Below are 21,893 nucleotides of genomic sequence, written 5' to 3'. Positions count from 1 at the left end.
ACCTGACTAGAAGCTGTGAATACGTGAATAATTACTGTCTACTGTGTAGGGCAGTGGTCAGTCAACAGAGCCAAATATCAACAGTACAACGATTGAAATTTCTTTTGAGAACCAAATTTTTTAAACGTAAACTTCTTCTAACGCCAATTCTTCAAAACAGACTCGCCCAGGCCGTGGTATTTTGTGGAAGAGCCACACTCAAGGGGCCAAACCGCAGTTTGCCGACCACGGGTGTAGGGTAATCTGATTGAGCAGTTTTGTGGGGAACCCTGATGTCAGTATCTAGTCTTTTCTCCTGGGCAGGTAAAATTCCCTAGAGAAGATTCTTCCACTCTTTTGACTTGGGAATAAAGGCCCAGCTCAGCAATCTGGGAGCTCAGTGAGTACAAGAGGTTCTGTGTGTTCGTGTGTGTGCACACCGCATGCATTCATTCACTTCACCCTCCTGCCTTCAGTATAGGAGTCCTGCCCTCAACTGTGCTTCAAGTGGGTCTGGGTTTTGTGGGCCTGAAGCTTATACAATTTTGCATGGCCTCTTAAAGAAAAAGAATGCAAAATTACAAATATAAAAATAGGCACGAAAGTGACTGTTTTAGACAGAGAAAAGAGCATAATAAATTACAAGTTATAAAAGCTGACAACAGGAACATAAGAAAATCAAGAATAACCTAATATTTTTATTAATCATCTGCCTGACACACCTCTATATTTATTTCCCTGTATTTTTTGGCTGCAAAGTCTATGATTGCCTCTTCATGTGACACCGAGTTGGTAACACCATTTTCTTAGAGAAAAAAGACAGTAATTCGGTCAACCTCTAGTAGGCTTGACTGAAATTTGTTTTCTACTGACAGTTTAGAAAAGCTTTTTTTTTCCAGCTTATTGGTAACATGTAAACAATATAAATTTTAGGACTGCTGTAAAATTTAGGAAAATCTCATGTTTCTTTCATAAGTAGACTCAGATTTCAGGGTACATTTCAGGTTTTCTTGCACGGTGACTAATCTTAATGCTCTCTGAATGAGTAACCGGTTTGTCACTGCTGTCCTTGTAGGAGAGCGCATCATAGATCTAGGCTTCTTCACTATGCCTTCCATGTTAAATCCACCAGGAACGTGCATGTTCTATCAATGTGTTCTATGATTTGCTCCTCCTCTTTGCTGGCTTATCAAACAATCATCACGTCTATTTAAAATTGATCTCATTCTCTTAATTTCTAGCTTTTGATACAATTCAAAAATATTTTGTTATACTTCACTAGATTTCAGAATATCTACTGATTTAATGGCTCATCTCTGTCATTTCTGTTTTGTGTCCCATTATTTTTGATCCCATTTTCCCCTTAGTTTAAAAATAAATTTAAAGATGGCCCAAAACGGTATACTCTTTGTGTATTTCCAACTCAGGAATCTGTAATTTCTCACTTGTTTCATAAACTTTTCTAAAAATGCCTTTACAAATTACAGATCAAACAGCAATTCAACCCCCACCCCTGCCCTAGCCTCCAAAGGCACTGGCTATTCCCAAGCCGCCTGACCTCAGAAGGAGGAAGTGAAGGCAGAGGTTTTAACTGAGTGCAGTAGAGATACATTCTGAAGTTTACAAAAACAGAGGACCTAATGAACACATAGCTAGGGTTCCCTCCAGGGCCCTGGAAAAGGCCCATCCAAGTAAGGGGCCATGAAGGTTAAGCTTTATTAGTGTCACACAGTATATCTAATATTTCTACCTTTGTGTGCCCTACGATAGAAACTCCGTTTCACACTCTCCAGGGGAGTCCTTCATTATTCTGCTCGGATGAGGCAAGGACAGTCTCCCAGTGAAATGGGGTTGCGGAGGAGATGGGAGGGTTCTGAATTTAATCATGAACAGCTTCCAACCAGTCCTCCTGAATTGAATGCTCCGCTCACCCCACTTCTATAGGCACCTAGTGCCACCAATTCTTGAACCTTTGAGAATTCAGTGGTGTAGGTTGGATGACTCCTAGTTTTCCTAAATGCCAGTTTAGGCTTTGGCTTTCTTGAAACTGCTAAATCAGTTACCTCATGTAAGTGCATTCCAGTTCCCAAATGTTGTTGATGTAACTTCTATTCTCCCTAATTTTGCAGATTTATGCCTGTAATTATTTTAAAATATTTTTATTGATTTTTAGCAAGAAAGGAAGAGAGAAAGAGAAACATCAATGTGAGAGCAGAACATCCATTGGCTGCCTCCTGCACGCCCCCCACTGAGGATCAAGCCTGCAACCCGGGCATGCGCCCTGACCGGGAATCAAACCAGCAACCTTTCTGAGGCACAGGATGATATCCAACCAACTAAGCCACACTGGTCAGGTTTATTTATGCCTTTAAAAAAATCGCTTTACTGTGCTTCTTGTTGGATTTGTGAGGGAGATAAATTAGATGTAGGTATTCTATCTGTCATCTTCACTCAGAACCTGGTTTATTAAATTTTTAAAATAACAGTATTGAGATGTAATTCATATGCCATAACAGTCATCCTTTTAAAGTGTACAATTTGGTTGTTTTTAGAGAGTTGTGCAACAGTCACCACTATCTAACTTCAGAACATTTTCATCACCTCCAAAAGAATTCCATATCTATTAGCTGTCACTCCCACTTCCCTCCTCCCCACAGCCCCTGGCAACCATTAATCTACCTTCTGTCTCTATGGATTTCCCCTTCTGGACACTCCATATAAATAGAACTATATAATACTAGAGGCCTGATGCACAAAATCCGTGCAAGGGTAGGCCCTCCCAGCCCCGGATGCCTTGGCCCTTGCAGCCCCAGCTTCGTCCAGACAGTCCTTCTGCTAATTAGCATATGAGCTATTTATTATATAGGATGTAGCCTTTTACTTAGCAAATGTTTTCAAGAATTATCCATGTTGTAGTATGTGCCAGTATTTCACTCCTTTTTTATTACTGAACTAGAGGCCCGATGCACGAAATTCGTGCAAGAGTGGGCCTTCCTTCCCCTGGCTTCCCTCCGGCCACCGGCAGGCACCTGGGACCCGGGCTTCCCTTGCAGTCCGGTCTAATTAGCATGCTACCTTTTTATTATCCTATCTAATAAAGAGGGAATATGCTAATTGACCATCACACCCTCAAAAAAGATGGTGGCGCCTACAGCCAATAAGGTAATATGCTAATTGACTGCCACGCCCTCAAAGATGGCGGTGCCCATAGTCACAAGATGGCGCCGCCCAGTCCTCTCAGCCCCCCAGCTGCCCAGGGCCCACCCAAGGCACAGGCAAGCCTCGGATGGCGGCTGCCCAGCCGCCCAGGGCCACCTGAGGCTCAGGTAACCAGAGCCAGGCCGAGGCTTGCGCTGCCAGCAGTGGCAGCAGCACAGGTGTGATGGGGGCATTGCCTCTGATCACCGGGTCGCCTCCTGCCCCTGAGGGCTCCTGGACTATGAGAGGCGGCAGACCAGACTGAGGGACCCCCCTCCAGTGCATGAATTTTCACGCACCAGGCCTCTAGTTATAGATAATATTTTTATTCATTCATCAGGTGATGGACATTTACACTGTTTCCACTTTTGGACTACTATGAATAATGCTGCTATGAACATTCATGTACAGGTTTTTGTGTGGATATGTGCCTCATTTCCCTTGGGTATATACCTAGGAGTGAAATTGTTGGGCCATTTGCTAAGTTGATATTTAACCTTTTGAGGAACTGCCAGACTGTTCTTCCAAGTGGATGCATCATTCCATATTCCCACCAGCAGCTTATGAGGGTTCCAACTGCTCCACCTCCTCACCAACACTTGTCATTGTCTGTCTGGTTTTCTTTTTACTTCAGTCATTCTAGTATGAGGGCTATTTCTCTGAGGCTTTGATTTGCATTTCTCTAATGACAAATGTTGAGCATCTTTTCATGTGCTTATTGATCATTTGTATATCTTCTTTGGAGAAACATCTATTCAAATCCTTTGCCTATTTAAAACTGGGCTGCCTTTTTCTTTTTATAGTTGAGTTGTAAGAGTTTTTTTTTTTTTTTTAATATTTTCTGGGTACAAGTCCCTAATCAAATATATGATTTTCAAATATTTTCTCTCTTTTGTGATTTGTTTTTCATTTTCTTAATGTTGTCCTTTGAAGCAGAAAAGTTTTAGATTTTAAAGAAGTCTAATCTATTTTTTCTTTTGTTGTTTGTGCTTTTAGTATTATATCTATGAACTATTTGCCAAATTCAATGTCATAAAGATTCACCTCTATGTTTTCTTCTTAGAGTTTTATAGTTTTACCTCTTAAATTTAGGCCTTTGATCCATTCTGAGTTAATTTTTGTGTATGGTGTGAGGTAAGGGTCCAACTTCAATTCTTTTGCACATGAATATCCAGTTATCCCAGCACTGTCTGTTGAAAAGACTATTCCTTCCTGGCATCCTTCTTAAAAATCAACTGCCATAAAAATAAAAGTTTATTTCTGGACTCTCAATTCTATTCCACTAATCTACATGTCTATATTTATGCCAGTACCACACTGTCTTATTTACTGTGGATCTGTAGTAAGTTTTGAGATTGGAAAGTGTGAATCCTCCAACTTTGTTCTTCTTTGTCAAGACTATTCTGGCTGTTCTGTGTCCCTTGCAATTCCATATGAATTTTAGTGTTGTTGTTTTTTTAATATTTAAATCTTTGCCCATTTAGAGCTTGAGTATATGGCAAGCCAGTTGTATGGACATGATTTAAAAACGTATCTATCTTTGAAAAATCATTGTATCAGTGCCAAATACTTCTATTCCATATTGTAGACCTGTCTACTCTTTTGTCAAATAACATAGATTCAATTACTTAGGTTAATTAATTAATTAGTTCTTAATACCCAGTCAAGCAAATTCCTTTTCATGACATTTCTTGGCTATTTTATTTTACTATTTAAGATGTACTTCAAAATCATCTGCTGAATCCCCGACCCCCTCCCCAATCAGGATATTTATTACTGAAAATGCACTATATTTACAGATTAACTTATGAAGAATCTATATATTTATAAATATTAGGCTTGTTCATTCAGGAGCATAATATTTTTTCCCCATTCATTCAAGTCTTTTCTTATGTTCTTTAGTCTGGAGAGGTTTTTTTCATATAGCTATTCCACATTTATTTTGTTAAATATTAAGATTCTAAAGTAACACTTATATATATGAAATTTTTAGCCCTACACATGTCTTAGGTGTGTTTCATGAAATTTTATATTTTTGGTTATATTGTAATGAAATTCACTTTTTCATTTTATCTTCCTGGTACATAGGAAAGCTATTGGGTGTTAAATAAACCAGTCACCACACTTACACACTGAACCTATATAGCCCAAGAAATTTAGCTAGACATAAACAAACAAACAAAACCAATTAGGTTTTCCAAATAATCATATCTATTTGAAAATAATGATAAAATTTCCCTTTTCTTTCCCAATATTTTACATTTATTTCTTGTCTTGAGTTATGCCATTGGCTAGAAATTATAGAAAAAATGTTTCTGACTTGTAAAAATGCTTCAAGTCTGATCATCTTTCACTATTATATATGAAAGAGGGAGATGGTTTCAGCCAGAACGCCTCCTGGGAATAAGGAAATATCTTTCTGTTCCTGGTTTACTAACAGACACAAAGATTGAATTTTTGAATTCTAGCAATGTGTTTTCAGCATACATATAGATGATCAGTTTTTTTCTCCTATGACCTAGTATTGTGATGAACTATCAAATATACTTCCCAAAACTTTCATTACTGAAGTAAACTCTACGTGGGTGCAGATTAATTAACTTTAACATCTATACATCTTGCTTTCTGATTATGACATGTAAGCACCTCAAAGGCAGGGTGCTGACCAACTGTTACGCTTCTTTGTAAGTCTTGTAAGTACTACACTATACACAGTGCTATTTTAACATTTCACTGAATGTTCAGTAAATAAGGACCTCCTTTATGCCTAGCATTAGGCTAGGTTCTAGGGCTATCAGGATGAACAAGAGAGACTCATTCTATGATCTCATGGAGCATATAGCCTAGTTTTATGTACACAGTAAGCACTGAATGAATGAGTAAAATAAATACATTGCTCCAGGGGCCCTATAAAATACCATACTCTAATTGATGGTTCCTGAAAAAAGCTCTTCTTAGATAAGGATATGTAAAGAACAAAGAAAGGTAATATCATTGCCTTTGGTCTCCCAATCCTTACCTTACTGAAACAAAACCTAAAAAGGGTATCACCAGCCACAAGAACCAGCTGGGGTCAAGGGAAAGGACATTCAGCGGAGACCAAGAAAACAGAGCTGGCCTTTGGTACTGGCAGGAAAGCCTGGTGAGGTTACCAGAGTGTGGGTCGAGGGAAAACATTTCAAAGAGCCTAAGAGGAAACACGGAGAGAGAAGAGTCTCGGGGTTTATTCTGAGGCTGCCAAATGGTAGATATGTTCCACTCTGCCAGAGAAATAGCCAGATAACCAGGCAGGCACCTGATAGAGGGATCAGATTCTCTGCCACTGAAGTGGTGGAAGGTGGTGAGGGGAAAGTGAGAAGGAAGAGCAACAACGGCACTTCAGTCAGCTCTTCTGCCTCTTCTCAATGATTTCCCGATTCCATGTTGGGGTTCTAGTCGCCTACTGGCATGCAGGGACTCCTGCAGGGGAAACAGCTGCTTTGGAAAGCATGTGGCAAGAGTGACAGCATCACAGCTTCTCCCAGAGCAGTGTGGCCTGGCCCAGCTGGGGCCACAGGGCCCAGGCTGGCAGCCTTCAGGCCACGGGCAGGCTCACAGGGCTTGAGGACTTTGTTTCCTCTCCTCCCGGTTTTCCTCGGGGTTCTCCCCTCAAAACTCAGTGGGTCAGCAGAGGTCTAGAGAGAAGACAGGGCTTGTTCCCCAGAGAATCTCTAGGTTCCAGAAGAAATGAAGAGGGCTCTGAGCTCCCAGCATCTGGAGCAGGATTCCTTCCTCGGTTCTGCTTCCCATTCCATAAATATGAGCACCAGAGGGCAGGAGAAGGGATATTTTGGTCTCGGCAGCAAAATGAAGAAAACATTTCTCTCAACCCTACCCTTCCCCAACCCCCAACGTGCCCCACCTCAGAAAAGAAAAAAGTTCTGTGTACAGAGGGAAAAGGTTCTATTTTCCTTCACAATGAAGAAAAGTCAACAGGATGTTCTCCAAAGCTACAAATATACTTTTCAAACAGTAAATATCTCTATTAGCAGCATGATGCCAGTTGGCTAATTCTGTCTCAGTAAAACCTTTCTAAAAAAACTCCTGCTCTTGTGTAATTTCTATTTACAAAAACAGCTCTTTTTCATTTTCAATTTGCTAGGTTTCTCAATCTTTTGTTTCTCCACCCCCTCTACTGCAGATGCAGAGAGACAAGAGGCAGGCCCAGATGGCAGTTGGGTGGGAATCCCCTGGTCACCCCAGCAGATCCTTCAAGCCCTGCCTTCTTTGGAGACTCCTCCACTTCCATTACAAAAAGTGTAAAGAAGCTAAAATTTATGTATTCTTCCCTAGTCTTCACTTGGCCTCCAGAATTGTTTCTACTGGATGTGAATGAGCCTAAGCTTGGCTTGGGGGTGGAAAGAACCCTGCAATGATTCAGTCTACCCCACCTATATCTTTCCAATATCTTTAGCCGGGCAAAGATGGCAGTAGTGGGGGGAGGGAGGTGAGAATGAAGGGAGGGCTGTGCAGAGAGTAGGTGGCAGTTGATAGTGGATGAAATCCTGGCTCCTGGGGGAGCGGTCTGGGCCTGAGTCACTGTCTCGGCAAGAGCAGGAAGGTGGGCGAAAGGCAGCAGCTTCTGCAGCCTGGGAGGACAAGCCCTCCTCCCCCATCCTTCTGTTACCCGATCCTTGGATCACATTGCCTTGTCTGGTCTGAGGCCTCACCAAGGCTACCACCACATTGACCATCAGAGAGAAAACCAAGGGCCTGGGCCAGGGCAGGGCTTATGGAGTCAGCTGGCTCCGGCAGAGCAGCTGCTGTTGGCTGCCATCCCCTCTGAAGGGCCAGCTGGCCACAATGCCAATGGGCCAAGGAAAGTTCAGCCGGAGCAAGGACATGAGAGACCCCATCAGAACAGGAAACGAACTGAGCAGTAAATGATCTATTTCCAGTGCCTATGTCCACAGCCTGACCAGCCCCACCTCAGCTCTTTCCCTAAATTAGCCGGATCCAACACCAGAGCACATGGAACACTACCCTGACTTGCCACCGGGTTGACGAGGTATGTGTGTGTTTAAAAATAAAAGGCATGACTCTGTGACTTGGACCAGAACAATCACTCAGCTCAGCTATGATCTGTCCTTCCCCACTGCTCCCCAGGCTGACCTCTGAAAGGAAAGACCGAATGAATCACAGAATGTTGAGTGAGATCATCTAATCGAAGTCACCATTTATTGAGTATCTGCTATCGTAGGTTTCTGTGCTCGGTGCTTCAGATCCATCAGTTCATTTAAAGTGGTACACTCCTGTGTTTCACACAAGAGACAGTGCACTGGATAAGGGGGTAGACTCTGGAGCCAGACGGCTTGGGTTCAAATCCTGCCTCTGGCAACTGCCAGTTCAGAGACCTTGAACATATCAGCTAGACTCCCTGTGTCTCAGTTCCCTATGTCTTAGCAAAGTAGGACAATAATATACCTATCTTACAGGGTCGCTGTGAGGCTGAGTTTTTAATGATTAAAAGCGTTCTTGATATGTAGTAATCAGCCTGTAAGTATTTGTTGCAAATACTTCTTGATGATGATGACCAAACTGAGGCCCAGAGGGGTGACTTGCACAAGTTACACAGTGATAAGTATGGCTGGCGAACCTGAAATGATTGTTTTGTTTTCGGGGCAAGCAGCAGTCTCATACCAGAATGCACCACTACTAGGTCCAAGTTAAAATATTTGCTTAAAATTGAGTGGCGACTTCCTCCTGAAAAGTAAAAAGATTAGTGGAAGAAATCTGGAGGCTGATGGAGCACCTGAAGTTCAAGAGAAGAGAGGAAGGCAGGCAATTCAGACAGGTAGTCTAAAGTTCTCGTTTTTTTCTTTTTCCTGGCAGCTCTTTGAGAAACTCATAATATTTGACAGACAAGTTGTCATCTCTTTCCATTCTAACCTGTTAGGACAGAAAGAGGTAGAGAGTGGGTTTCCACATTTCACAGAAGGGAAACATAAGGCACTCCGAGGTGAAAGATGAGTCCTGCTCACTCGACAAGCCGGAGAGAACCCTCTGATGGAGCCTTCCACTCTGAGGGTGGGTTCACAGCGGCTCAGATGCACACACTCTGAGAAGCCCCAGCCCAGCTCAGCTGCTTAGCTTCTGAGGCACTATCTCTAGTCTCATTTTCACTTCTGACTCTCACCCACCAGGAATCTTAATAAGAGTTTTCACTCTTCCTTTTCCTCTCTCTGCTGAAGGTTTGGCCCCTGGAAAGCAGTGAAAGGAGGAGATCTGAGATAGACACTTATTTCCAAGCCACCTCCCTAGGTCACCCCCACCTGTTGCCCACAGAAGGCAATAATTCTCTTGCTATAAACAGTGAGGTCAGCCCTAGCCACGAGGGGTGGCCAGGTCAGGCATGACAAAAATTATATAGTATTGTAAACAATTAGAAAAATTATAGAGAATATATAATAATACTGATGTACCCACCACCTAGTGTCAAATTCTCACATGCAGCCATACTTGTTCTTTAAATGGTACATCAGCACAGATCCCAAGGAAGCTCTGAGGACTACAGCCTGATTCCATTTCCTTCTCTCCCTCCTTGTTACCCTAAATGTAACCACTACCTTGAATTTAGTGTTTAGTATCGCAACATATTTTTATTATATAAGTTTATATCTATAAGCACAATGAAGTATTGTTTTAAAGGTCTGAACTTTATATATGTAGTACAATACTGAATGTAACGTTTTGAAACTAGCTTTTTATGTTCAGCATTACGTTTCTGAGTTCTGTCCATGCTGATACACATAGCTCTACTTCATTCCTTTTAACTACTGCATATTTCATCATGTAAAGATATCACATTTACCCATTCTTTAGAGCGGGGTGGGGGGGGATGTCCAGCCCGTGGGCCATAGAAAGTCCTTGAAATCATTTGGTCTGGTGCATTAGGGGTGAGTTAACTAAATATTTGACCAAATATAACAGGTTAATTAAAATTTTTTTAAAATATATTTTATTGATTTTCTACAGAGAGGAAGCGAGAGGGACAGAGAGCTAGAAACATCGATGAGAGAGAAACATAGACCAGCTGCCTCCTGCACACCCCCCACCGGGGATGTGCCCGCAACCAATGTACATGCCCTTGACCGGAAGGAATCGAACCTGGGACCCTTCAGTCCGCAGACCGACGCTCTATCCACTGAGCCAAACTGGTTTCGGCTAATTAAAAATTTTTTTTAAATTAAATTTATTGAGGTGACATTGGTCACCATAACAGGCTACTTTTTAAGTTGATAATTTTGTATGGCCCAAAAATGATGTTATAAATATCCAAAAGGCCCTTGGCAGAAAAAATGTTCCCCACCCCTGCTTTAGAGGCTGGGCATTTATAAAGGATGAAGTAACTAACATCCTGTGTCCTTGCATATCACCTGTTGCACAGGTGCAGGAGTTTCTCTGGATGAGGGGGCAGGGCCGCCTCCAACTGTGGGAGGTACTGCATACACCTCCAAAATGGTGGCATCATTTTATAAACCTCACAGGCCCCAGAAGTAGATGCTGGTTCTCACTACCTTTCATCCTCAGATACTTGGCACCGCCAGTCCTTAAAATTCTTGCTAGTTTGATGGCTGTGAAATGGCATCTCACGTTGATTTAATCTGCTTTTCCCTAATTACTCACACACCGAATATCTCAGTATAAGCTTTTATCTACTTGGGTTTTCAAAATGATTGACAGTTTGTAAGTCTAAGGAATAAATTCCTATAAAGAACAGGGCTAGTGCTTGCTACAGTTGCCCCTTCTGTATTTATTATAACCCACAAAAAAACACCCCAAAACCAAACAACCAAATAAACAACACTATCTCTAACCTGGCTAAAGTAATGGGTATTAGCTTATAGTCTGAATATTTGTAATAAACTTCTAGATAAGTGTTCTTCAAACTATGTAGAATATCTACCCCTCATTGACATATAAACTACTACTCATTAGTCCATTGTAAACATATATTAAAATTAGTCATGAAATCAATTAAAGTGGGTCATTCTATAAAAAATGAAATAGAACAAAAAAATATAGGAGCGCGTTACACATATATTGTGTGGAACTTATTTCAAGTGTGAGTGTGTGTGTGTGTGTGTGTGTGTGTGTGATGATATCAAAGGTACTTCTGACTGAGAGCTGGAGTGAAAGTATTTTGGAAGCTACCCCAGCTCCATTCTCTCTCTTCTCTGAGCTATCCTGTGGACCACTGCCAAATTACCTTGACTAAATCATTGCTTTGCCACCACTTTCCTGCTTTAAAAACCTTCAATTTTCAAAAGCCTAGGGTCAATCTCAATCCTCCGCATGGCTCTACAACGTGACCCCAACTAGAGCGCCAGCTCTCAATAAACCAAGCCCCTTATCCAAGTCACCTTTACCAAACCCAAACTGGGCTCCTGAGTGTCCATCCATCCCAAATGTCTCACACACCTTTTCCCCACCGTTCTTCTCTTTCCCCACCGAACCAGTACATATTAGGGAGGTCAAGGTTCAGCACAATCCCATCCTCTACTTGGAGTCTTTCTTGACGATGCCACACTGACATTTAGCGATCTACTGTCATTCCTGTGAGTCCCTGGCACCTTCCACATTCTGGCCAAGAACAGGAGGGATCAATTTTTATAGCTTTTGAATGTCCCCCAACATTTAGCATGGGTCTTTATACATTAAAAATGTTCAATATTCATTAAGCTAACAAATATTTATTGAGCACTATCTATGTGCAAGACACAACACTAGGCCCCATTTAATGGATTAGCCGCCAAAATACTGGGTTTGTGAAAAGAGTTCTAACAGCTCAATTGCCAACTCTAAAGCTACCTCAACAGATTTACTTAAGAGTATAATACATAAGAAAACTTTTGACTAAGAAGCTGTGGGACTCAAGATACTTATTGCTAACTACTTCAAAACCTGGAAAAAGTCCCTTCACTGCCCCTTACAAACAGCTAAAATAAGAGTGAGGTGTTTTACATTTGTGCCCAAAGCAATGTCTCGGATACAGGGTCCCCGTCTTCTGGGCATTGCCATGCTCTCTAGAGGAGGAAAGGTCTTGGGAGGGCTTGGCCTGTCCAAAGTCACAGGATGAGTGAGTGGTATGGCTGCCCCAGGTGTGGAGGACCAGAGCAGGAAGCAGCTGAGATGGTCCAGAACACCTGGTGGTGTGCAGTCCACAGGACTTCTTCTATCACCTTATGTGTGAAAACTGGCAACTTCCTGTAATTCACTCCCAACCTGGTAGTGTCAATACATGCTAGGAAAATCAAATAACTTCCTCTGGGATCAATTCAGTTTGAGAATGGCCTTCCACTTTGCCAATGTTTCTGTTCAAGCAGAGAGAATACTCAGAAGATGCAGGTTTTAGTTCCAGTTCTGCCAGGTACTGTGTAATTGAATTCTAATACTAGTAAGTTGTCAAAGGGAGATAATAAGACCTGAACCGCATACTTCAAAGGGTAAATGTGAGGAGGGAATCAAATAATGGATGGGAAAGCAATTTGAAAGGTTAAAAGCACTATACAAATGTAAGATAGCAATGGTAATGCTAAAGGGCAAAGAGACTCCACTGAGAAAATCTGCCATCCTCTCTTTATATTCCAGTCATTTCATGTCACAATTACCTATTAGGTACCTACTATGTACAAGATAGTATGTGAACACAAACTTGGAATTGTAGATCCTGCCCTCACGAAGTTTATGGGGGAGAGGTACACACCTGTGAGACCTGGAAGAATGAGGAAGTCGTATAGGAGTACTGAGGAAGTACAGGAGAAAGTAGTTGGGGGAGGGGCAGGTAGACAGGAGGGGGGAGAACAATCAGTCCTCAGTCTTGGAAGTCACTTTTTCCATCAGTCAATTTAATGATGGCATTCTTAGAGGCTCTTCATTTCAGGAAGTGGCTTGTAGGTTTTCCACGTTATTATCTTACAATTTTTCCTGAACTAAGGCATGTCAGTAAATGGGGGGGAAAAAACACCTCATTCATACATTCAATACATTTACTAACTGTTGGGAACAGTGCTAGGGAGATCGTAGTAGACCAAGGGACAGTCCGTTTTCAACAGCTCATAGATTAGTGGGTTTCCTGATAAGTGAACCAACAATTCAGTACAGATGCTAATGAGGATCAGAGGAGGGGCACACAACCCAGCTAGGCAGGGTGTGGAGGGCCATTCAGGGAAGACCCTCAACAGAGGGGGTGAAGCCTGCCCTGTCTCTTGAAGGATGAGTAGACATGGCCCAGTGGACAGTGGATTGTGGAGGTGGGGAGTAAAGGCATTTCGGGCAGAGGGAACAGCACATATAGAGGAACAGGAGCAAGAGAGACCAGGAAAAGTCTGGACACAAGACTAAAGAGAGAGAGCCACATCCAGAAGGGCCTTGTAAGCCATGGCCCAAAGTTGGGCCTTTAGCCGGAAGATGATGGGGAAGGTATAAGGGATGAGAACAAGAGAGAAGAGAGGAGAGAGAGAGAGAGAGAGAATGGATTACATGAAATACCAATATTTGGCAGAGAGAGGTAGAAGAGCCCAGAAGAGTTAGAAAATAAACCATGTCTGCATAGTCTACATCGTTTTCACAAGACCTGGGTGACAAAGTGTCAGTTGGGATTATGAACTGCATATTATAGTTGGAGAAAACAAGACACAGGAAGGTTAAATGCCTGACCAGGCCACACTGTGAATGAGGGAACCAGAACTTGAACTCAGCACTCGAGCTCCTAGTTAAACTTTGCTGCACTCGCTCTAATTTCCTTCATTCAGAGCCAAACTCCTGGGCCTCTAGGTATAGGAAGATTTCCTCCAGTAGTCATTAAGCCTAAAATCATCAAGGTCTGTGGTTCCAGGGAAGGCTACAATCCCTGGAGTCAGCTAAACCAGATTAAGGTCACCCTTCTTAATTCTACTTACTTCGTCTCCCATACCATAATAAAGTCATACACACACACACACACACACACACACACACACACACACACACGCACGAAGACAGAGGGGGACATGGAGGAGAGGAGAGAAGCCCTGGCTTGTATCAGTAATCTGAGATGTGAACATCAAATGCCTTCTTCCTAGGAGGGCACACCACTGGGACACCTCGATGAATGGGTGAAATGACTGGATGGGGTAGATGGTGCAGGAGGGGGCAGGTACCCACTAAACAAACAGGGGGTGGGTAGGCTGCAGGCACAGAGGAAGCAGAGAACAAAGACCTCTCCCTCTTCATGCAAAGTCCACAGTATGCAAAGGGCATAAATATTGGACATTTCTCACTGTGACATTTTGAAAGCCCAGAACAATGGTTACCCTCTTGGGACCATGGGCTGCGTGTCCCTAGGCCTTATTCAATGATAGCTGGCATAGCCCATGTGCTTGGTGAACTTGACCTTGGGCATCCAACTCCCATGGTGGCTCTACGTCACTCTGGTCTCTTCCCCCACTGAGAATTCCAGTCTCGGATGAATGGGTGGATTGATTCTGGGAGCAGAAAAACCACTCCTGGAGTGAATCAGAAGGATCCAGCCCCAGTTCCCTTGCCAGCCATTGAGCCAGGAACTGAGTGCAATTGTGTGCCCAGGCGTCGGTGCTGTTCCCCTCTCAGGGAGAGGGGGTCAGGGACCACGCAAGAGATGACGTAGAAGACCTCTAAGGAGGAAGAGAAAGGAATCTCAGCTTTGAGGGACAAAGCTGCCCTTTTGGTTGTGACCCTCTCAGTCCAAGGAGGTGCCAAGATGTGCATGTACTGGTAATTAATTCAACTGGATAAAAATCTCAGCTTTTGCTAGACAGCCAGTTGTCAATTTCACTTCTCTCCAACCTGACAGACTTTAGGAAATAGGCTACTCATTTTTTGCAGAAAAAAAACTTCTGTGAGACAGCTGGAAATAGTGTGCCTCGATCACCCAGAGAATCCTTTCCCTTCAGTGGTCTCTGTTCTACTCTTCTGATTTATGAAGACAAGACTGATTTCGTTTTTTAAAAATTGTAAACTCCAATTTAAGCAACAGGATGCACCTGTACTTTCTGCTTTTTACCTTGAAAAATTAGGTGGGAGAACCAAAATTTCAAGATGCAGCAGTAAGGGGACATCTATATCACAAGGTCAGGGGACCCAGACCGGCGCTTTAAGGAAGTAATTCCTCTAGGAAAGGGAACTGAAGGACGGCCACTTTCCCATCACTAACTAGGTTATAACAAGACCGGAAAGTCAGCTTTTTAAGGCTCCAGCCGCCCATTGGCCTCCTGGAGCAAAGATGGAGGGAAAGGAGCATCTCCTGCTGGGGCTTATTAGGGCATTGCTCCGGGCGTCCCTCCTTTTGCTGGCGACTACTGTCTGACATTTGTCCATCAATCTTCCTCCAAGAAGCAGGGGGGGGGGGGGGGACAGACGTTGTTTAAATTTTACATTAGAGAGCAGTCCTTGGCACTGACTGACATCAGCTGCTTGTGACCAGAGCTTACAGCCTCCACTGATGGCCAAATGTGAGCCTGCAGGAGCCTTCCCGAAGTATATTCTACCATCTTCGTTCACCGTAACTAGTGATGATGCACATAGTTGGCATAAATAAATAGGCTACGCTCTGAGGACAGAGTGGCAAACGTACCCTACACTAATGAAACCTGGATTCCCAAAGGGTTGATTCATCTTGTACCCTCTCTGGGGTCCAGGTACTCAGACAAGCACACTTAGGATCCCCTGAGGTTTGGGGTGGTGGATATACAGGTCTTTGGCCTGCAGGTAAGGTCCTTTGGGCAAACTGAGTCTTACAAAATAAACCAACCACTAAACACTGTGAAGTGTCTACTACGGCCAGGTAACATACAGTCCTGCAGCAACGTCCTTTCTAGCTGCGGAGTTGTGACTCTGCTACTCTGAGTCTCCCTGGCTTCTTGTCTCACGGCCTGACAGTTCCCGTGGTGGCTAAGCTTACCTATGTCTATTTTAGACCGAAAGCAGTGAGTGGGTAATGGCCCTGGAAATGATTAAAACCAATCCAACCCTACTGTGGGAGTGTGGGTGTGGGTGTTTAATTCTGGTCCTTCCAAAAGAGAAGCAAGTTTTGTCTTATAAGGACTGTTCCATGGTGCAAAGGCCGAAAGCAAGTGGGTTTCGATCAATGAGTGGCGCCCAGATTGCCAGAGTGAGGGCCACCGCTCTGATGGGAGCGGCGGAGAGGTGCCCACAGGGAGACAGAAGACACTCCACGTCAACGGGTGTTTAAGAGAGAAGGGAACAAGGAAGTCCCCCACTTCCAGCCGCTGGGAGAAGACGGGACCGGCTCCTTGGAACACGAAGGGTCGGGAAACGAGTCGGACGCGGGACCCCGGCCCCATCTCCCGGTAAGTCCTGCAGGGAGACCCCGGCAGCGCACCGGGGAAGGCCACTCCGACGACCCTGGAACCGGGGCCAGTCGGGCCCTGCTCCGGGCGCAGGGTCCCGGGGGCAGCGCGGCGAGGGGCGCAGGGCACGCAGGGCAAGGCGCGTCGCGGCCCGGGCTCCAGCGGCCCTGCCGCGGGGCCTCACTCACCAGCTCATGGTCCCGAACCTGGCCCCGCCGCCCGGGTCCGCCGCCGCCACACGGTCCTCGGGGATCACTTCCGGATTCAGCCAGTCTCCAGGAAGTGACGCGAGCCCCGCCCCCTCTCCCCGGAAGAGGCGGCTGAGGGGGCGGGGCCTCCGCTTTAACCCCGCCGCCGCCGCCGCCGCGGGCCCCGGTGAGAGGCGCCCTGGCCCGCCACCCTCCCGTGACGGCCTGGGGTTCTCGGACTCAGCCTGTGGCGGGGGCGTGAGGATCCCTGGGCGTGTTTCTGCCTTCAACACCGACTTGTAAATGCTCCTCCGAGGACCACTCGCGTCGCTTAACCGGGTTATTGCTTAGTCTTTCTATCTGTAAAGCGGTTTCTAACCCAGAGACTGTAGGGGAATTGTTTAGGGGGGAAGGAGCCAATGGGGAGGGAGTCTGAGGGAGACTGATATTCATTGTATGGTCTTTTGTCTCTTTTAAATGTTGTCCCTTCTACGTGCCGGTACCTGTTACAAACAAACAAGGGCCCCTTTCCCCGCCTGCAAGATGTCACGGGGCTGGCTCTGAGTGTAAAGAGAATAGGTCCTTTCAGGTGGGAATGGCCTGTGGACTTACCCAACACAGGGGGCCAAGAGGAAGGGTGGCTCCCTGTCTTCTAGCCCTTCCCTCTGGGCACCCGTCTACAGGACCCAAACGAAGTGGCTGGTTCTGTTCTCTCTACTCATTCATTTAACAGTTATTCATTGAGCTACAATGTGCCAGGCACTGGGCCAACCTCAAGGATACATTCATGAAAAAGAAGTATGGATCCTGCCCTTAAGCCCTCTCAGACCTACTTACCTGGAGGGAGAGATCAACAGGCAACTAAGTAAGAATAGATGATGGGAAAGAACCGAGGCCTGGCAGCCCCTTAAGGCCCCCCTCCCTAAACTGCCCATGGGGTTTTAATAAAAGTTCCCAGGAGGAACCACTGTGTAAGCCAATATGAAAGGGGGTCATACTAGCCAGGAGGATCTGAGGGAGGGCAAGAACCCCCTTGCCTTAGAAGCGAGAGGAGCAGGCAGCGAGGCCTGTGCTGATAACTGCTGGGCCTGCAGGGGCCTTCTCTCTGGGAAGTCTCCCCCTACAAATGGACTCGTGTTTTAGGGGCTGCTTGGAGAGTGGCTAAGCCAGTGAATTAGAGCAGGGGACATGTATACTTTGTTCTGACCTCCCAGGCAGGGTAGAAGGCTTGGCCAGGAGGAGGAGGAGGGGAGCTTCGAGGACTGTCAGAGGAGATAGTCTCTCATTTATGATTTCTGTTTCCATTCTTGAGGGGTCTAGAGTTTGACCCCGTAAAGGCTTTCCGTTAGCGGGCGGGCCTCCAAGTACCACACAGATCAGCTTCATGACGGTTATCCCTCAGGAAACAGGCCAAAATGAGCACTAGAGCAGGGAGAAGTCACTGAAGGGCAGCCAGGGCCGAGAGTGTAGGCCAAGGGAGGGCAGTTCTTGCTGCTTTGCACAGGGTGTGATGGATGGGGGCTGAGCCTTCTTGGGGATGAGGAGGCCCCAGAACCCCAGACAGCTTTTCATTTTCTTTTTCAATCCTCGCCGGAGGGTATTTTTTCTATGGATGTTTAGAAAACCTGAAAGAGAGGGAAGGGGGCAGGGAGAGAGAGAGAGAAACATCCATGTGAGAGAGACACATCAACTGGTTGCTTCCCACATGTGCCCCAACTGGGGCTGGGGATTGAACCTGAAGCTGACCAGGAACCCACAACCCTTCAGTTCTCAGCCTGAAGCTCTCTAACCACTGAGTCAAACATACCAGGGCAGTTGTGTGTGTGTGTGTGTGTGTGTGTGTGTGTGTGTGTGTTAGTTATGTGTGAAAGCACCAGGGTTTGGAAGCAACTGGGGCAGACCCTCCAAACACGGAAATGCTTTCAGCAGTTCCTCTCCCTGCACTATCAGTGACCAGGGCACGGGCAGCCCACAAGCACTTGCGAATGCAGGTGTGTTGTGTTTTTATGAGCCTCCTGGCACTTGAGCACCTGCGGAGGGCTCTCCCAACTGCTTCTTCCTTTCTCCATTCTCTGTCTCCCTTAGTTATTGCCCAGTATGCTAAAGCAGTTCCCAAAGTATTAGCTTAGGCAGCCCCTATATCCCAGGGAAAGTCTATTTCAGGGCTGGGGAGGGGGGGGGGTGGTGCTAGACATCTCCCAGGGCAAAAATGATGAGTTCTAGACAAAGAATCCAGAAGGCTCCTGGGCTCTAGTTCCATCTTTGGTACTATGACTGACCTAGACAAGTCACATTCTTCTCTGTGTCTTCCTCGGTCCCCTCATCTAGAAGAGGAGTGGGTGGATAACACCACCGAAGTTGGGACATTTTGATGTTCCAAATCAACTGTCTCGTTGACTTCAAAGGCCATCGAGAAATACGAGAATGGAGGGAGCCTGTGAGGTGGAGCCTGAATGGAGAGTTAAGCCAAGACCAGATCTGCGGAGTCAGTGATTGCTGGGGATGTAGCGAAACATATACCTTCCGGGAGGGAAGGATTCAGCCTTAGGCCCAACTGGGGCTGTGCTTCTTACCTCTCACCCTGAATCTTTAATGTAGCCAGCAGAACCTCTGAGGTACTAGAAGAATGCTGGGCCTCTAGGAGTCTGTCTGGGAAGTGCCTGCTTTGAGCTGAGCTCCATCTCCTTATCTGAGGCCCATTTGTCCGGCCTGAGGTGTGCTGGGCTGGGTGGATGGTCAGGTATCCCGCTGTCCTGTGGACCCACAGTTTCCGTCTGTGAGCACGACATGCCATGCGGCATTGATGCTGGAGAGGTAGCCACAAGGACCACAAGCACCTCCCACTTTCTTGGGAAACTCAGCTGCAGGGTCTCCAGACCCAGGCTTGGGAGCTGTCTTTCTTTTTTTGGAACCAGAGGACAGCACCATACAGGTGATCCTGCCCCTTCAGGGGAGGGGAAAGGGAGCGAATGTGCTTTCTAAGTGGAAGCTAAGAGTGGAGGAGCGTTGGGTAGAGGTGGATGCTCCTGTTTTCAGGCCCGGTGAACCCGGCTTTCTCCCCAGAATCTGAGCCTGCAGTTGAAGAGTGTTCAGGTGGCAGAGATCTACTTCAGGGGACACAGCTGTTCCAGGGAGGGAAGCAGCTGAAGAACCAACTCTGCCGCCAGACCACAGACCTCCACTTGGAGATTTTCACGCAGAGATTTGTAAGCAGGTGCTCCCCACTGCCCTCATCTCTGGGCTGGTCATATGTGCTCCCCTGCAGCCCTCCCCACACAGAGGCCGGCCCTTTGATTCTTTCACCATGCCAACCCCTAATCAGCTAAGAGCAAGGATTCCAGGAGTGGATCTGGGCCTTTAGGGGCTTCATTAGAGCATGAGGGCTGAGACCAAAGGGACTGAATGTGAAGGGGCCAAATCGATAGGCTGAGCTCCCTTGCAGCCCTACAGGCCTCTGCCTCAGGGAGGCTCTTGCAGCATAAATGAAGAGCTAGACCCTCAGGTTTCTATGTGGTTTCACTCCCTACTTCTCTCTGCTCTGCACCTGCTCTGCAGGTTGTCTCAGAACAACAGGCTCCTGGGCAGCCATGGGCCAAGGACGTGGGAGAGGAGCAAGGGTGGGAGAAGATGGATGATATCAGAGTTAGACTTTCCAGTGGTGGGAAGCCCACAGTGATGGCTCAAAGGCCAGGGTAGAGTGGCAAGTCAGAAGCTGAGGTGGCAAGCAGCAATGAGGGCCAGGAATAGCTGTCTGGACTCTGGCTCTGCCTTCAAGTAGCTTGTGGGAGTCTCTTCCCTCCTTGGGGCCTCACCCTCCCGGACTGTAATAGAGTCTGGGTTAGATCCATGTGCCAATTCGGATCGCTTGTTACTGGCTGTCTGGAGCGCCATGTTGAGGAGTCTGAGGAATCTGCCATTGTTGGGGAAGTACTGTGATTGATTAGCAATGTCTGCCTTGGATAAGTTAAAGGGGCTGCGATGCTATACATGCCACTTCAGTATTTCATTATTTTTATCAGTTATAATTGAGTTAATAATTGAGCACTTACAACGTGCCAGGCACTATTCTAAGCAGTTCACATTTAATATTTGCAACAACTCTATGTGGTGGGTACTATTATTATTATCAGTGTGGAGGAGCTGAAACACGGCCAGTAAATGGTGGAATGGAGAATCCAACCTCCTCTTGTTGATGATTCCTGAGGTTCCTGACAATCTGTGGTTCTGTCAGGGCCAACCGGGGTCAGAAACCAGCAGACAGGTGGAGCCAGCGGAAACCCAGCCCTGGGTGGCTGGGTTGCGGGTGGAGGGAAGGCCAGCACATGTCCAGGCACCTAACAAGGATTCCTATGCTGGGCCTCATCCTGGGAACTTTTGTATGCTTCCTCGGGTTTGGAGATCTCGGGACCAGCAGGTGGCAGCACCTGGCAGGGTGAGAGAAAAGGGCAGATCCTGACTAGGCACGAAGTCCTTCAGCGATGGGGCAGCCTAGGTGTGGAGGAAAGCAAGAACAAATGAGGGTGTGGAAGAAGGCCACCCCAAGGGTCCAAGGAGGAGGGCCTGTGCCTTAGATCCACAGGGAGCTGCCATGGCCATGCTTTAGTTCCACTGTCAGCGTGAGCCTCTCAGCTTGCATTTCATGGTGCCTGCTGTGGGCTTTTTTTTTTCCTCCACTCTGGGAGAATGACTAACTTTAAGGACTAAAAAAAAAGTGTTTTGATTACACTGCCTTTTTACCAACTGGGAGCATTAGTCACCGTGGATTGCTGCAGATAACGGGGAAGGCAAGCAGCATCCCCCTCCTCCCCCTCCTTCTCCCTGATTAGCTCACAGAAGCCAGGGAAGAGACGCCTGTGAGAGAGAGTGCTCCCAGGAGGGAAAACAATTTCCTCTGGACGACATGTGTCCCAGGCATCCATCCAGGGCTGCTTGGTCAAGGCTGGGCAGCCCCCTGACAGCTTGGCCCCAGTAGGAGGCACCCACTGGAAAGAGAATTGGCAGGGAGCACTGAGCCCATCGCTCCTGGGCTCAGAGTTGGCTCTAGGTAGCCTGTGTCTCCAGGTGGGTCCAGGTTACACCTGGGAAAGGAGAAGTCAGAGGAAGTCACCTGAGGTGGGGCATTGGTGGCTGAAAACGATGAGGGCGAGTACATGGAGGCCAC

At 46.2% G+C, this 21,893-nt stretch overlaps 1 protein-coding gene and 1 non-coding gene across 3 annotated transcripts in view; both read right to left on the bottom strand.

The window, feature by feature from the left end:
- The window catches only part of BIN3 (bridging integrator 3), a 42,830-nt gene extending 26,023 nt beyond the window's left edge, over nucleotides 1–16,807 (bottom strand). The window contains exon 1 of one of the 2 annotated variants that reach the window (XM_008151482.3): nucleotides 16,733–16,807. In XM_008151482.3, coding sequence (XP_008149704.1) covers nucleotides 16,733–16,740 — 8 coding nt within the window. In that variant the 5' untranslated portion in view covers nucleotides 16,741–16,807. The remainder of the gene's footprint in view (nucleotides 1–16,732) is intronic. The other variant, XM_054717214.1, reaches the window with a different exon arrangement.
- A 1,786-nt stretch (nucleotides 16,808–18,593) lies between these two features.
- Nucleotides 18,594–18,725, bottom strand: LOC114235134 (small nucleolar RNA SNORA71). Its single transcript, XR_003621317.2, has one exon. It is a non-coding gene; the product is annotated as a small nucleolar RNA SNORA71 (small nucleolar RNA).
- Nucleotides 18,726–21,893: the final 3,168 nt, after the last annotated feature.

Source organism: Eptesicus fuscus, chromosome 6 (assembly GCF_027574615.1).
Source record: "Eptesicus fuscus isolate TK198812 chromosome 6, DD_ASM_mEF_20220401, whole genome shotgun sequence".
Lineage (NCBI taxonomy): Eukaryota > Metazoa > Chordata > Mammalia > Chiroptera > Vespertilionidae > Eptesicus > Eptesicus fuscus.
This window is presented reverse-complemented; position numbering and strand designations above follow the sequence as displayed.